Source organism: Podarcis gaigeae (assembly GCF_964106915.1).
Source record: "Podarcis gaigeae genome assembly, chromosome: 7".
NCBI lineage: Eukaryota > Metazoa > Chordata > Lepidosauria > Squamata > Lacertidae > Podarcis > Podarcis gaigeae.
In genome coordinates this window covers 90,564,563-90,581,462 of record NC_139683.1, presented here as the reverse complement: position 1 = coordinate 90,581,462, position 16,900 = coordinate 90,564,563, and the positions used below count along the sequence as shown (strand labels likewise).

Genomic DNA, 16,900 nt, shown 5'->3' with positions numbered 1-16,900 from the left:
CAACTGAAGTTGAAAAGTGTCCCCAGATTCACTGGAAAAAAATCTGGTAACCTTAGTCATGGTTCTCACACACCCTTTAGGCAATTCAATGAGAATGCAAGGAACTGGGTTTTCATTTTTTAAATGGAAAGGCCAACCATGTAACAATCAGAGGAGAGAATAAGAACAGACAAAACCCCCTGTAATTTAGCAAGAGGACATGGTTTGTAAAATTACAGTGAGCAGGTTTTGGAGGGGTGTAAACAATAAAAACAACACTAGTAGAGATGAAACAGAAGTTGCAGCTGAAGACTGTGACCAGTCAAGACATTCAATAAATTTAGATGAAAGAGAGGGGAAGATAGCAAAAATGAAAGGATCAATGAAAACAGGGAATATTGGAGTTTGCTTACAGTTAAAAGGCACCCAAACAGACAAAAAGAGAAAAGGTTAAAATATAAGAGGAGAGCAGCAGGGTCAACTGACACCAAAAAATCAATAGGATTCAGAACATAGGAAGAGCCCTGCTAGATCTGACCGGGCACATCCTGCCCATTCTTCGCTTCTCACAGTGGCCGGTCCCTGGAATGCCTCAAGAGATCAAGGAATGAGCTGACCATTACTTTTAAGAAAGGAAAGAGGAGGAGACATCAATGGAAGGTAAGTGGTGGGGGTGATAAGGGAGGCAAGAAGATGAGACACATGAAGATGATGAAGAAGAAGAAACAAGAGATGAGTCAAGAGTGTGGTAGACATCATTGCTACCTTCCTGCACCCAGCTACATTCCTAGGTTATTCAACTGAGTTTTTACTGTTTTGCTTTTGTTTCTTTGCTGGGCCTGCTGTTTTTTTCTGTCTTTCATGAAACTAAAAACAAATATTTTTAAAAAAAGCAAGAAAGGAAGGAAACTTTATGCATAAAATAGTCAGCAGACAGTGGGAGAAAATTACATGAAGGAAGAAGAAGGGCTGGGAAAGGAGATGAGAATTAATGTGGGGGGGTGGGAATACAAGAAAGAGGAAAGGATTGATGAAGGAGGGGGGAAAGAGTGAAAGAAAAAAATGCAGATGAGGGAAATGCAGAGATTAAAAATGAAGAAAAAGCAAATGAGAACGAGGTTTCTGCCAAAGATGCTCAAAGCTGCAAGAGATCACAATGGGTGAGGCAGTCATGAGCAGAATCTTGAACTGTGCTATGCAGGATGCATTTATTCAGTGCATTGACAAAATAGTTAAGACACCCCCCCCCCCCGGAGGAGATGAGCTGGTGATGCTCTGCCCCAGCTGAAGCTTCTAAGCAATCTTTGAGGCATGTGGTACTTGAAGAGTATATGGACGCAATTGTCTCAATCTGCTGTTTCCCCCTCTAATTTTCTTGTGGCATCCATTTATATTCCACTCCTGCTTTATCTGTTATTGTTGTTATTGTGTTTTTTGGTTGTTTTTAAAATAAAGCTGGAAATTGAGCGCGGATGTTCTGTAACGCCAAGAAACTGAAGTGAAGTGAAGTGGAAAGCTAATGCTTGGCACTCAGAGGATATGCTAACCCCCTTCCAATATAACAGAATGTTTTGCAACTACAACATGAAGAGTCTAATTTATCATCTTCGTTAAGTCTATGTGCTCAATCAAAAATTCTGTTTCAAATGGGCAATGAAACAAGACACACACAACCGCATTTCAAGCTTCTCTCCCTTCCCATATGTCACCAGGGCAATTCCAGGAGGCTTGTAAAAGTTTTGCTACATTTGTTCTGCCTTCTGTTGCCGGAGATGCTCATTCAATTAATCTTCATTTATGACAGACTGCAATCAGCCCATTTGTTGTGGACTTCATAAGGATTGGAGGCCTGAGAGAATCTTTTCCCCCAAAAGGCCTTCTGTTTCTGCAAACTAGGATAATGCAAGTTGATTTACAGCTCAAAGAGGAGTCTAATAGGGCTTCCTCAAGGTAAGTGTGCACAAGATTGTAGCCTGTCCGGTTTAAAGGGAGATGATGGAATGATATCAAACTCTGAATGAAAACTTCAAATTATAAATTCAAGGTGACTAAATGGGAAATCATTCTTTTAGGATTCTGGCCACAGCCCCTGATCCTGTGTTGGAAGCTGCACCGGAGGTTGTTCTGGTCCAAAGAGTAGCTTTGGGAGAAAGATATGGGAAGATGCTGTAGGGAGGAAGAGCCAAAACAGGTCCTGGTGTATGCAGAAGCAGATCCGAGCCAGAACCTGCCCTTCAGAAAATATTGTTCTTGTGCTGAATTTCAGATGGCACAATCAGTGGCTCCGTTGTTCTTCCACAAACCCTTGCCTGGCCTGTGCCCTCCACTGAATTTTACAGAGCTGATTTCAGCAACTATAATTGCCAAGTAAGTAAATGAATCTATTTCAGCAGATCATCATTACAGTTGCAGCAAGCAAGGGAACACAGCTGTGTGTAGCAGTTACTTGCATCAGATTGTTGTGGTTTAATTCCTTGGGGTGTATGCTAGTTACGCCAAAAAAAAAAAAAAACAACTGCAAGAAGAAATTGGTGCATTATTTATTTGTTCGCCCTGATGACTTCCTATCGTCCCACTGAGTAATCACTGTTTACTTTTAACAGCATCTGTGCTGGTTAGTCCCCTCATTCATACATTCTAGTATGCCCCTTCTCCCGTCTGTAGCACCATTGCTAACTTTCGTAGCTGCTCAAATTGCCAATATGTTCACTGCTGGTACTCTGAAAGAACACTGGCAATTATGGCAGTCCCTGTGGAGAAAAGGAGGCTGATTAGCAGCAAAACCCACAAAGACATCTTTAAGTCTGGTCATTAAGCAGTCGTACGTCTGATCAGAATCAATCAGAAAGAAGAACAAGGAGTCTCAAGTACAAAGAATAAGGCCTCACACCTGAAAGCAGTTTACAACCACAAGTAAACACCACCTTTAAGTTTATGTAATGTTATTTCTCTAGCTCCCTTTCATCAGGATTTAAAAGAGGTTATGGAATCATTTTCAGCTCCCTGCAAATGGTGGAAATGCAAAAAGCAATATGGTTGTCATGAGGAGCAGTAGCTGAGTGGGCTGATGAATGCCAGCATTATTCTCCCTTGGTTTTGCCCTATTTTTGCTTCCCTGAGCCCCTGCCTCATCCTACTCTCTGTCCCTTAGGATCAGATCTCTGTCTGCTTCCCCATGTTCCTCTGGCACTATCACTTAGTTGCATTTCCAGAAAGCAGTTGTGCTGTTTCTTGCTTTCATAGCCCTGCCTTAAACCTCAACATTTGGCTTCCAAGTCTGTTAAGTATGGCAGTCTGCCCCAGCATGAAGTGGGCTGGTTGCTAGGCATGCAAATAGGTGTGAAACGGGGGGGGGGGGGTGAGGATCAGAGTAATGGCTGCTGATGTCACAAAGTAAAAGTGCTGTTCCCATATGCAATCCCTTTTTAAAAAAAGTCCTTTGACATCTCAAATGAAAGCTTGCTAGTTTCTCACATACAAGTCTATAATCGTCTGCTTCCTCCTAAATTTCAAATGGTCTTGGTTCTTTCCTGCCCACACCAGCAAAGAGGTTGGACCACACCAGCAAAGATGGTTGGACTCTATGATTCTATGAGGTTCAGGAAGAAAATGCAGTTAGGTTCATAAAGGTGTGAAATGTTATGAGTGTGTGTCATTTTCTTGGCCTAACAGAACATCAGTGATTTCTGGCTACTGCTAAACTTAAATAGAACTATCATAATTAAACACAGTAATTTTGAAAATGTAATAGTAGTGTTTCCTTTTTATAGCATTATGGGTTAAATTCAGATGTAGTACTCCAAAATTTCCACTCTCTGTTGACTCCCCTTCTTTGTGGAGTAAAAACAGGCTGTAGCTTGGCCTATGAATATATATTTGCATAACTTTTCTTGCAATATCTTTGGGGAGAAGCAGCTTCAGGACAAACAGATGGAGCTTTCTTTCCTGGTGCAGCAAAGCTCTGGTGCTTGGCTGTCAAACCTGCTGGCATTTGGTCTTTTGCCTTCATTGCTCATTCCATAGGTGCCCCCTTTCCACCCAACTGAGCAAGAGGGCTGCAGAACGACAGGTAAGATTCAACGTAAGGGAATGAAAAGTGATGCTTACTGAAGCAAAGAGTCCTAACTCCACATATATACTAAAGTCAAAATTGGCTATAGCTCCACAGGAGATGGAGGTCTTGGGATCATATACAGATACAGATATAGGCACAGGCGCACATGCACACCACACCAGGAAATAATGAAATCATTCAATTCAAACCCAGAAATGGTGAGAGACAAATGGAGAGTTCTTGTGGCTCGTGAGGAGACCCTCCCTGGAGCCCGAAGAGGACGTCAGTTTTGCCTGACCTTGTTCATCTGAACTTACCCTCTGCTGGGTTTGACCTTGCCTCACCGGAACCTAACCCATGCTTGACATGGCTCTGCTTCTTGGGTTTGGAAAGGATGCTAGCAGTATGTGATCTAGAGTCCCTGGACTCTGTGCTTGGGATAGCTCTCCCTTTGGCTAGAACCCCATTTGCTAGCTGGGGCTACTGCACTGGACAAAACAACAGCAGCCTTTTAACAATGCTGGCTTGAGAGATAATGACTGTTCCTGGGGAAATAGTGCACCAAACATTTTGTGGACTCACAGCAGTCGTTGCCCCCCCCCCTTGGTGAGCATTTATGAACTAGCCCACTGATTCAAAGGAGTGAAAATTAAAATGCAGGTCAATTATGAGCAGAGATTTCCAACCAATCTGTTGCAATCTTAGATTTTCTTAATACGGACAGAGGTCTATAAGGAAACTAGCCAAAGAACAACACATCAGTGCCAATTTTGCTATTCTTTGCCAACGTGGTGTCGTGGTTAAGAGCGGTGGACTCGTAATCTGGTGAACTGGGTTCGCGTCTCCGCTCCTCCACCTGCAGCTGCTGGGTGACCTTGGGCCAGTCACACTTCTCTGAAGTCGCTCAGCCCCACTCACCTCACAGAGTGTTTGTTGTGGGGGAGGAAGGGAAAGGAGAATGTTAGCTGCTTTGAGACTCCTGAAGGGGTGTGAAATGCAGGGTATCAAGTCCAAACTCTTCTTCTTCTCTTCTTCTTTATTTGGAAATCGCCTTCTCAATCACTTACCTTCACTTGTAACAACAGGATGCTCCACCCGCTGGCACTGGGAATCCTCCGTGGACACTGTTCCGAAGTATATCATCCCCAGACCTGTGACCAGTATCACCATCCAAATGCCATCCTGCACGTTAGCCATGTTTTCCTGTGCACCGGTCACATCTCTCTTAGCCGGGAACTCTTCTTGTCTTCAGATGCAAAAAGGCCCTAGAGAATGTCACAACATAATTACAACTAAACCAACAATGGCCAATCTTCGGTGACAGTTGACTCTTGAGATGTTGGCCCAAGGACCCAAAGTGTCTTTTGCCACTTGACTCAACCTCTTCAAGGGTGATCACCTGACACCTCCAAGTGTTAAGTGGTCCCTAATATTTAGGCTACTCAAAGACAGGACAACAACTTATCTTCCCCTCTTATAGGAACTAATTATTCTTATTTTAAGAGATTTATAGTCTGCTTTTTTAGGAGGAAGTCCTCCCAAAAGTGGTTTACTACATGTGTAAAATACAAATCCAACTCATAAAATGTTCTTAAAATATACTATCAACAGTGACAGCAGAATCAAACAAAACAAAGCAGCAACAATAAAACTTAGCCATGACCCAATAAGCAGCCACTATTTATGACCTTGTGGAGAAGAAATCAGCATAAGGCCCACTTTGAAAATGTGAGGGATGTGGCATGCCTGATCTCTGTAGAATGACCGCTCTCCCCATCAACCGGAGGGCGCCCTTTGCGTGGCCACGTGCAGCACCCCCAATCCTCCTGGTCCACCTCCCCACGTCACAGCCCATGAGGTTCCCGCCAAACCTCAGTTCAGAATGAACCCATTGTGACGGGCGGAGGCGGAGCCAGGAGAGCGGACCAAGAAGGGGTAGCCATCACTCCTTTGCATATGAAGGGGGGTGGAGCCTACTTGGGAGCCCCCAGTCAGCTCCAGAGCTTCACCCGCCCTACACTCCCTTTGTTTACGCTCTTTATTTCAGGTTAACCTCTTTACAGGTATGCGGGCGCTGCTATGGTTGTTCAATGGTTGCTGTTAAAGGACTGGGAAGGGATTTCCCCCGCATTGGCAGGTTTCACCTTCCCCGTAGCAAAATGTCACAACTTTGGTGGTTTTAGGCCTTGGGTGGAATCCTTTAGTCTATCTTCCCTAAGTGCAAGGGTGTGTGTGAAGTGGTGACACATGCCTTCCCCCTCCCCCACAGTGGTGATCCCACAGTTCCCTGTTAAAGGAGCTGTGTTGATGGGAGTCACTGGCCATATGCTGAAAGGTTGTCAGTGCACTCCCCTGTGTTGTGGTGAAATGGGGGTGGGCTCTCTGCTTAAATCCCAGACAGATCTGTTAACCCTGATGTGCCCCAGACAGGCTGGGGACTGGGAGCAATAAACGCCCAATGCCAAGGTCTATGCTAGCTCTCAAAGTATGGGCTGGAAACATGGGTGCAGTCCTTTGAGTAAACTGGTCCCAAACATATAAAAATGTAATTATATTAGTTAAATTTCTATTTTCATCATGTAGCCTTAAGGTAAGAGCACAGCGAATAATGCTGCCTGCAGTGGGAGAACCAGAAAAGGAAGGAAACATCCATGCATCTTTTTTCGCCAAGAAACAAGTTATGGAAGAAGTAGCGAAAAAAAGTGTGGCATTTATACAAGTATCACTCTTCTTTTAAAATTGTCTATAGAGGTCCTTCAGAATGCGTGTGTTCCAGGGCAGTGCATCTCTGCTATGAATATTCTATGAATCCGTGCTCAGAGTTTCCATGTGAGAGCTTTGTTTCATACATCTCTGTTATATATGTAGCAATGTTGTCATCCTTTTATATAGATTGCCCAAGAGGAATATAAGAATAAATGAGACCTATTAGAGAATGTTGCTATTTGCACCAAGGCAAAGCTCCGTTTTATCTCTTAGCAGGAAATGATTCAATGTACTTTTCGTTTCTTTTTCTTTTTTGCTTAGACACAAAAGTTTGCAGGGCAGCAGCTGAAGAAGGAGCAAAAAGGGTTTTCTTGTGTGTGTGTTTCTTTGTGGCTGATTAGCTGCTCTCCCTGTGCAAAGGTCAGAGGGGGCAGGGTTTCTGTTGAGGCAGGTGATTAGCTGTGGGAGGAGCTTATCAAAGCTTGCAGGGCAGTGGCGTGCACAGTTTGATCCATCTTTTAGATTTAGGGGACCTAGTCTCAAACGTTTGTTGGGGGAGACCTAGGTTTTTTAAGGTTTTTTGGGGGGGAGTTATTTGTCCTGTCTTCACACTTTTTGTGATGGAGGACCGCTGCAGCCACCCCCAACGACACGTTCTCAAGATGGAGGGTGAGGGAACAGCTGCAGTCACCTGAGGTTCCTGCGCAATGTTTGCCATCTTGCCAAAGGTTGCAGGCAGCTTTACCTGCAGCAATTGCATGTTGATTGCCCTCTTAGAAGACAAAGTCCAGCAACTGGAGGAACGTGTAGATACGCTCCAAAGAATTAGAGAGCTGGAGCTCTTATTGGAAGCAACAGAGCACACCGTCTCCACCAAGGAGGAGACAGGGGACTCCCCTGAGAAGGAGGCTAGTTCACCAACACAGGAGCCAGATATATGGAGAAACGTGACTCAAAGAAGTAGGAGGCCCAGGGTTCGCTCTGATTGTTTAGAAATACACAATCGCTTTGAGGTCCTCTCCCCTAGCATGGAAGACAAAGAGCAGACTCCATTTGAGGATCTCTCCCTCATTACAGTCGATCAGGTATATGAAAACGAGCAGCAAAGTCAGTCCTCAGGGAATGTGCAGGCGACCTTGGAACGGACAGCTCACGGAAGAACCCCGACCAGACCTAAGAGGAGGCGTGTAGTGGTGATAGGGGATTCCCTACTGAGGGGAACAGAAGCAGTGATCTGTGGGCCTGACAAGATGTCTCGGAAGTGTGCTATCTCCCCGGGGCTAAGATCCAAGATGTAACTGAACAACTGCAAGGAATCATAAAACCCACTGACAAATACCCCTTCCTCTTGGTTCATGTGGGAACCAATGACACTTCAAGCAATAGCCTCCAGAAGATCAAAAGAGACTACGAGGCTCTGGGCAGGAAATTGAAGCAATTAAATGCACAAATTGTCATCTCATCTGTCCTCCCAGTTGAACGACGTGGCCCAGGGAGAGAGGGAAAAATAATGGAAGTGAACAGCTGGCTTCGCAAATGGTGTAAACAGGAACGGTTTGGATTCTTAGATCACGGACTTCAGTTTCTTGAAGATGGACTTCTGGCAAGCGATGGGCCGCACCTCACAATGGTTGGGAGGAATGATTTTGCCAAAAATCTCAGAAACCTCATCAGGAGGGCTTTAAACTGACTAATGTGGGGGAGGGAGACAGTGCTCCTGAAGGTAGGAGTCTATCAATTGATGAAGATGATCATCCAAATTTCATAGACCAAATGGAGCAAACAGCATGCAGACCTAGTGGTGGGAGGAAAAAATCCTTAAATAAGAGACACGGAGGAATGATTAATGGACTTCAATGTCTGTACACTAATGCGCAAAGCATGGGAAATAAACAAGATGAGCTTGAGCTCTTGGTACAGCAAACTAAATATGACATAATAGGCATCACTGAAACCTGGTGGGATAAGTCCCACGATTGGAATGTAATAATGAAGGGATACAATCTATTTCAGAGAAACAGACCAGACAAGAGAGGAGGAGGAGTGGCGTTATATGTCAGGGATGTGTATACCTGTGAAGAGATCCAAGATTTAGAACCTCAAAGCCAAAGTGAGAGCATTTGGGTCAAAATTAAGGGAGAGAAGAATAACAGTGACCTCATTGTGGGAGTTTACTATAGATCCCCAAGCCAAACGGAGGACATAGATGATGCCTTCCTGGAACAGATGGCCAAGCATGCAAAAGGAAGGGAGATAGTAGTAATGGAGGACTTCAATTACCCAGATATTTGTTGGATGTCAAACTCAGCCAAGAGCATAAGGTCAAACAGATTCCTCACTGGCCTTGCATACAACTTCATTGTCCAGAAAGTGGGAGAAGCAACAAGAGGTACAGCCATTTTAGATCTGGTCCTAACCAATGTTGATGACCTGGTTAGTGGGGTAGAAGTGGAAGGATCATTAGGCGCGAGTGATCATGCTCTTCTGAAGTTTACTATACAGCGGAAAGGAGCAGCCAAGCATACTAGGACTCAATTTCTTGACTTTAAGAAAGCTGACTTCATAAAACTTAGGGAAGTGCTGGGTGAGATCCCATGGAGAGTAATACTAAAAGGAAAGGGAGTTCATGATGGCTGGGAGTTTGTTAAGAGGGAGATAGTAAAAACACAACTTCAGGCAATACCAATGGGACGGAAAAATGGAAGGTGCCTAAAGAAGCCAGGGTGGCTATCTAAAGAACTTTTAACCGAGTTAAGATTAAAAAAGGATGTGTACAAAAAATGGAAAAGGGGGGAAACCACCAAAGAGGAATTCAAACAAATAGCCAGCACGTGTAGACACAAAGTCAGAAAAGCTAAAGCACAGAATGAACTCAGGCTTGCTAGAGAGTATAGCATCTAGATCAAGGGAAGTAATAGTGCCACTGTATTCTGCTCTGGTCAGACCTCACCTGGAGTACTGTGTCCAGTTCTGGGCACCACAGTTCAAGAAGGACACTGACAAACGGGAACGTGTCCAGAGGAGGGCAACCAAAATGGTCAAAGGCCTGGAAACGATGCCTTATGAGGAACGGCTAAGGGAGCTGGGCATGTTTAGCCTGGAGAAGAGGAGGTTAAGGGGTGATATGATAGCCATGTTCAAATATATAAAAGGATGTCACATAGAGGAGGGAGAAAGGTTGTTTTCTGCTGCTCCAGAGAAGCGGACATGGAGCAATGGTTCCAAACTACAAGAAAGAAGATTCCACCTAAACATTAGGAAGAACTTTCTGACAGTAAGAGCTGTTCGCCAGTGGAATTTGCTGCCAAGGAGTGTGGTGGAGTCTCCTACTTTGGAGGTCTTTAAGCAGAGGCTTGACAACCATATGTCAGGAGTGCTCTGATGGTGTTTCCTGCTTGGCAGGGGGTTGGACTCGATGGCCCTTGTGGTCTCTTCCAACTCTATGATTCTATGAAAAGGTGGCAATTGTTATGACACTGGCTTTGGAGCAGCGTCCTGGGAACCGTGGAGTTGAGTGGAAGGCAAGCTTCTCCAAAAGACACAATCCCTTACAATGTGCAGGTGCACAAGGAACAATAGTGGCCCCCCCCCCTCACCATGAGGTGGCATGCATCCCTGCTGCTTCCCAAAGGGGGCGCACTGAGTGCCAGGACTGAGGTGCGGTGCCAGTGCAGTGCCAGGAGCAGTGGCTTGGCTCTGATGCTTGCTCCCATGCTTTGTCCCTTCTCCTGTCAGTAAGCGGCAGCAGTGCCTGCCACTGGGAATCCACGGCCAGTATTGTCCAAAGTGACTGGCAGCAGCTCTCCAGGCTTCATGGAAAGGGGCCAAGAAATGACCCTGGACACAAAGCAGACACTCTACTGCCAAACTACAGTCTTGCTCAAGAAATATGAAAAATGACTCCGGAGCAAATCCCATTAAATTCAGTGGAACTGATGTGCTCAGGAATGAAGCCATACAACCTAATCCTAACCAAGACTTCCCACACCAGCCCACAAATATATATTTGTTTGTTTGTTTGTTTTTGTTTGTTTGATGGAGCACAATAAAGGCCATACCAAAAACATACCATCTTTGTGGCAGCATCAAAGGCAAATACTTTGCTCCAAATATAAAGGACTGGTGTGTAAAGTTTCCTTCACACATTGTGGTTTGTTTTTAGGTTTACACTTTTGCACCTAAAACCTTGTCTAAATGAGATAAGCAGAGGCTTCAGGAATAAGTTTCAGATTGCATCAGCTGTTCTGACAGCAGACAGACTAGATGATCTTCTATAAACAAGCAGTAGGAATGCATTTCATATACTGCCATGGTGTTGGCCTTTTCCAACTCTATGATTCTGTGACTGAGTTAACTGTCAGCCTTCACTGGTATCACCAAATGTCAGTGAGATTTGTTTTACCCTATACATATCAAACCTGCCTCCATCACCCAGCCCCAAAGAAAAAGCCTCTATCCCCATGGCTTCAATATTTCTGGGAATTTTGTATCTCTGCAAGACTATTCTCGGTTTGGCAATTATATAACATTCCAGCTTTACATGATAGGGACACAACATTCACTGCACTGAACTGAAGATGACTTAACAGCCAGCAAGTTGTTTCACCCACACATCCAGGGTAGCCTCTGCTTGGAAATAAAAGGCTACTCAGACTGATAAACAGAACAGGGCAATCCCATAAAGCAGCATGGAAAAAGTCACGAGGCAAATAATGCTTTCAACAAATGCTGATCACCAAACATAATTGTTTTATCAAGCAGCAGTCAAGGAAAGATTAATTGCTCTGGTCTTCCTAGAACTGATGTGCTAAACTCATAAAGTCTTCATTCCCCACCCCAAAAAGGTTAAATCAAATAAAATATATGGGCTGAGAGGTGGGGGGGGGGGGAGAAAAGGGAGAGGGAGAGGGAGGGAGGGAGAGAGAGGGGGGGCTAATAGCCTTGGAAAGCTATTTCCAAGTTGTCAACTTATTCTTTAATTATGCACAATAGGTTGACAGCCAGAGGAAACATTATGAGTTGCCTGTGAGAGCCTTATGATGGAAAGTTTACTTCTGGGAAAACTCCACTGACTTCTTCCTAAGCCTTCCACAGGAAGTGCTCAAAAAGTGCAGGGCCATCTAAGAGACACCAGTCCTCTCCCTGAATTACGACAACTCTCTTAATGTGAAGAACTGGCACCTGAGTTTATTTGCTTTCCTCTTTCCTCTTCATCCCTTTTTTTCCTTTTGTGTAACATATTTTATTTTATAAGCGTGAGAGCAGGGACCATTTTTGGGTTGGCTTTTTTTATCTGTAAGCTGCTCTGGGAGTCCTGTCTGCTGAAGAAGGAGATAAAATACTTTCAGTAATTTATGTGCGCAGAGAACTGCAATTTGACAGTCTCCGTTCCACCAAGTATTACATTAAAAACAGAAGGTCTGTTCCCGAGAGTCTGCCTTCCTCTGAATGCCACACCAGTCCCTGGGAATCACGTGTCCGGTTACAGTCTGGTTCTGCTTGCAGGCTCTCCAGGTGAGAACCAGGTGCTGGAGCAGACAGGGCTCATCTTTTGCTATGTTCTCAAAGCAACCTTTGAGGCCAGGTATTTGTTCTAGAGCAGCTAATAGGAACAGGAGTCCACAAACACAGCTGCCCAGCCACCAGTGGTAACCACAAGATGAATTCTGCCAATGGCTAATACTGAATGTCCACGCACAGACAACATACCCCTTCCAAAGGAGCTTCACCAAAATTTGGGGCAAAGTGGGGAAACATGGAAAAGGTGTTAGAAATTAGCCAGGTGCCAGGCGCATTTTGCACACGCATCTCCTTTCCCAGGGCAGGAGCAATAAAACACAATACCAAAATGTGTGGATTTCTGAATAGGCAAGACTCCTGATAGCTCTGAGATATAAACTGGAGGAGGGGGGCTCCAAAAGTTTGTTTTAGGGTGAAGAGACCATCAAATGCTTATTTTCTATTCAGTTATTTTATAAACCACTTAACAGACGGTATCTCTAAACATTGCATATATCCTCAGCATCTACATATTGAACCAAGAGTTTGGAACTGGAAACTGATTTCAGCCATTCTTTTGACTTCTGGGGAGTTTTATTTCTCTGTGTCAGGCAGGGTTCAAATAGGACCCTCCAGGTCTCTCTCTCTGCCCAGGGCACACACCTTCCTCAACTGCTTTTGTGTGGCTGGAATGTATCAGAAAACTACAAAATAATGCCTCTTGCTTGCCAGGATGGAGAGACGTGCAAAGATTGTGTGGCCTCTCGCTTCTGTGGGGCTGGACTGCAGCCTAGTGCACAAATGAAAGAGCTGCACCTGTTGCTCTCCCCACTTTTGTCCATGGCTCCACCCACCGGGGGCATGCGGCCCCCAGGAAGTTTGCCCATGAATCCTGGCCAGTGGCTACTAAATATATAGGCTGTGGAAAAGTCAGCGAATTTCCCTCATGCATTGGACAAACATGCACTACAGTTCCATGCACGTACGGCACCAAAATAATTCCACCTCTGCTCCCCCCAGCCTCTACTATCTGCGCACATTTGGCGTCAAGATGGAGTGCAGTCATAGCAAGCAGGGCTGGCTCCCTCTAACCTCCACTCCCCGTTTGTCTGTTTCCACTGTCTTTCCAGTTGATTTTGTACTCCTTCCAGCTGGAATTAATCCTCCATATAAGACACGATTAGATAGTTTACAGTTTATGCTATGAAAACTGAATAGGGAATATGAGCAACCTCAGGCAAATCAGTCATTATCATCTATTAATCTGGAAGGCCACACAGAATGACTAAATCAATGAAGAGGCATTGAATGGTTATTTAACTCCTTCTATTCTCTTTAACAGCATTTCACCCTCTTCTGAGTATGAATCACCCCTCCTGGTCAACAATTAATCACGAGATCGGTAAAGAACATATTTGTAACCCTAATGTGCAGAAGAGGTTCACAAAACAAGAGGCACTCAAGCTTTGACTCGGGAAATTCGTTTCTAAAAAGCTTTCTCATTTATATTCTCTCTGCCTGCACTCCTCTCTGGATTATATTGATGGTAGATGGAGAGATGCAGTAGTTAGCAAAGCCTGACCACACAACCTTAATTAGTCATTCCTTATGCACAATTTCCCTAATCTCTTGAGAGACAGGTCAAAGTTATACTTCTAAAAATTTATAATCCACCAATTTGTGCACAGATTTTAACTCTGGCCACAACTGATAACTCACTGTAGAGCAGCCCCATTAAAATGGAAAATTCTGGAGAAAGTTGTGAATTCATCCTCTGTTGTTGCAAGCATTTGATGTCTTGTTTTTATTCACAAAATCATTTGTTCTCCACCTTTCTGGTTCAAAATGAACCACCAAAGGCCACTAAAGAATAAGATAAATGCACGAGAATAATACATTTGAAAACACAAATGGCAGACCTGGCTTTCCATTGAGAGCAAAACCACATCTAATATAGGCGGCAGCCCTATTGCTGAAGCAAAAGTTTTCCTGACTGAAAGCATTTCAGCCTTGTTTAGAATGTGTGTTTGGTAATCTATGTTGCACTCCAGGAAGGACTGGAGGCCCCAGGGAAACAATGGCCCCAATCTCCATTCTTGTCAGGTGATCTAAAAGAAAGTCATAGTCAATGGTGTTAAAGCCACTGAGAGAGAAAGCTGAACAGAAGCACACTTCTCCTGCCCAGCTCCCAGGGCACATCATAAGCCAGGACAACCAAAGTTGTCCCAGTCCCAAACCTGGGAAAGAAACCAGACTGAAACAGAACTAGCTCATCAGTATCATCCAGAAATACCTGAAAACTGGGTCATCAGCCCTCACTTTAACTCCTTGCCCCGTGTTGGAATACTGGCGACTGGATGGTAATTATCCAATAGAGCACCATCAAGAAAGGTCTTTTTAAAGCAACTATCTTACTCTTGCTTCTCTGCTGCTTCATAAACAGAAATGTACAATTGCTCTTTCAGTTATATAGTAACAGGAGACATGCACACCCATGCTTCAGATCTGCATAATGAACAATCAAAACAAAAGCCAAACAAAGATGGAAAGATTTAAAGGAATTTTGTCCTAACGAATCAGTTCAAGCAAACCAGCAGAAATCAAAATCCGGCTATCCATTTTTGTTGAGATGTTATTATTACTCTTTTAAAAAACAAAACAAAAAACCCCATAAAAATAGGAAGGGGTAATGTCAGATTCTTTCATTTAACCCATTTGTATGAACGGTTGTTAAAAAGCAATATGAATTCCACACACACTGAAACATGTTTAGCCCCATAAAGTATAATGACATTTACCACACTAATATCATTCACATCAATGGATGGCCCATAAATTCCACAACTCCCCCTGCCCATTTTGACAACCTTCTCCAAGGAAGCTCATAAAAGAAGCTGATTGTTCTCTCCCCCAGCCCTTTCCAATATCACTTAATGGGTCTCCAAGGACTTTTACAGTCTTATTAAAGGACCATCTAGGCTTTACCATAACCGAGATGTAACCTGTGATTGATTAAGAACCCAGAATGTGGAAAGCCCTTTCTTTCTGCAGTGTAGTACAACTTCTGATCTCCAACAGAAAAAATACATAACATTTTTTTAATTCATCTAAAAATACAGGAAACTAATTTTGTGTTTCAACACAGGAGCATTTAAGCAACATAAAGAGCCCATCAGACAATCCAAACCAGGGTTTAACAGCCAAATACTTATTCCTCTGGAATTTTCCCCTCACACACAAAATATAATATATTTAAAGCAGCTCTATCCATGCTACAATTAAGAGGTGAGACAGCTACAGTGATGTTTTAAAGATTGTGCTCCCATATTTCATCTTGAAGATTTTAAATATGATTTTGGTTTCACAGTCTCTAACCCACCCCATAGTTACTGGGGCGAACATCAAAAGATGTCGTGGTTTTACTACTCCATCTTTCCTTACGAATACAAAACAATGTACAGTGATACCTCAGGTTACATATGCTTCAGGTTACAGACTCCGCTAACCCAGAAATATTACCTCGGGTTAAGAACTTTGCTTCAGGATGAGAACAGAAATCGTGCTCCGGCGGCTCAGCGGCAGCAGGAGGCCCCATTAGCTAAAGTGGTGCTTCAGGTTAAGAACAGTTTCAGGTTAAGTACGGACCTCCAGAACGAATTAAGTACTTAACCCGAGGTACCACTGTAATTCGAATCCCCGCTGCGGGGAGCGCTCCCGTCGTTCGGTCCCAGTGCCTGCCAACCTAGCAGTTCGAAAGCACCTCCGGGTGAAAGTAGATAAATAGGGACCGCTTACCAGCAGGAAGGTAAACGGCGTTCCGTGTGCTGCGCTGGCTCGCCAGATGCAGCTTGTCACACTGGCCACGTGACCCGGAAGTGTCTGCGGACAGCACTGGCTCCCGGCCTATAGAGTGAGATGAGCGCACAACCCTAGAGTCTGGCAAGACTGGCCCATACAGGCAGGGGTACCTTTACCTTTACCTTACCACTGTTATTCACAAGGAGTAACAAGGCCAGATCAGGAGTGCCAGGCCTAATGAGCAGGCCAATTCTTCTCGGTAGGTCTTGCCCCCATGAGGCAGTTGTGGAGTTTCCCCCTCTCCCACGTCCTTCCCAAGGAATCTGAGGCTGTGCTGGCACGCTTGTCTCTGCTCCTCCCGTTTCATGCCTCTCCTGGTCCTGGGAGACCAGGGGAAGAGCAGCTTGTCACAGCAGGAGGGGAAGACACCCTGGCTTGTTCATCAGTCGGACTCATCTCTGCCTTTTGGCTTCCCTCCTCTCCTGCTTCTGGACTTCTCTCTGCCACAGACTCTCCACCGTCTCGGCTTCAGACCCCTCCTCCTCCCAGGTGTCTCCTCCTTCTCCCTGGGATCACTTATAGTCGTCCTATCACCAATCCCTGGGCTCAGAGCCTTGGTTCCTGGGTGGGTCTCCAGCTGTTGCCTCTCACTATTCCAGAGTGTCCAGCCAGTTTGTGACATTCGGTACTAATGGAACAATCTGGTTAGCACTATGTTGAATTCCTCCTACTGTATTTTATGGTTAGCTGAGGTTTTGCTGAAGCAAGGATGTGCAGTATAAAGGATGGACCCGGGACTGAAGGCGTGTTGCAAGAATAAAATAAGAGCAAAACCGTTTTATGCGGATGTGAACTCCCTGCAGG

The 16,900-nt window shown here is 44.5% G+C and overlaps 1 protein-coding gene across 3 annotated transcripts in view; it reads right to left on the bottom strand.

Moving 5' to 3' along the window:
* Positions 1 to 16,900, bottom strand: part of SEMA5A (semaphorin 5A) — a 163,398-nt gene that overhangs the window by 83,822 nt on the left and 62,676 nt on the right. For all 3 annotated transcript variants that reach the window (XM_083748584.1, XM_083748586.1, XM_083748585.1), the window contains exon 2: positions 5,101 to 5,298. In XM_083748584.1, the coding sequence (XP_083604710.1) occupies positions 5,101 to 5,230 (130 nt within the window). In that variant the 5' untranslated portion in view covers positions 5,231 to 5,298. The remainder of the gene's footprint in view (positions 1 to 5,100; positions 5,299 to 16,900) is intronic.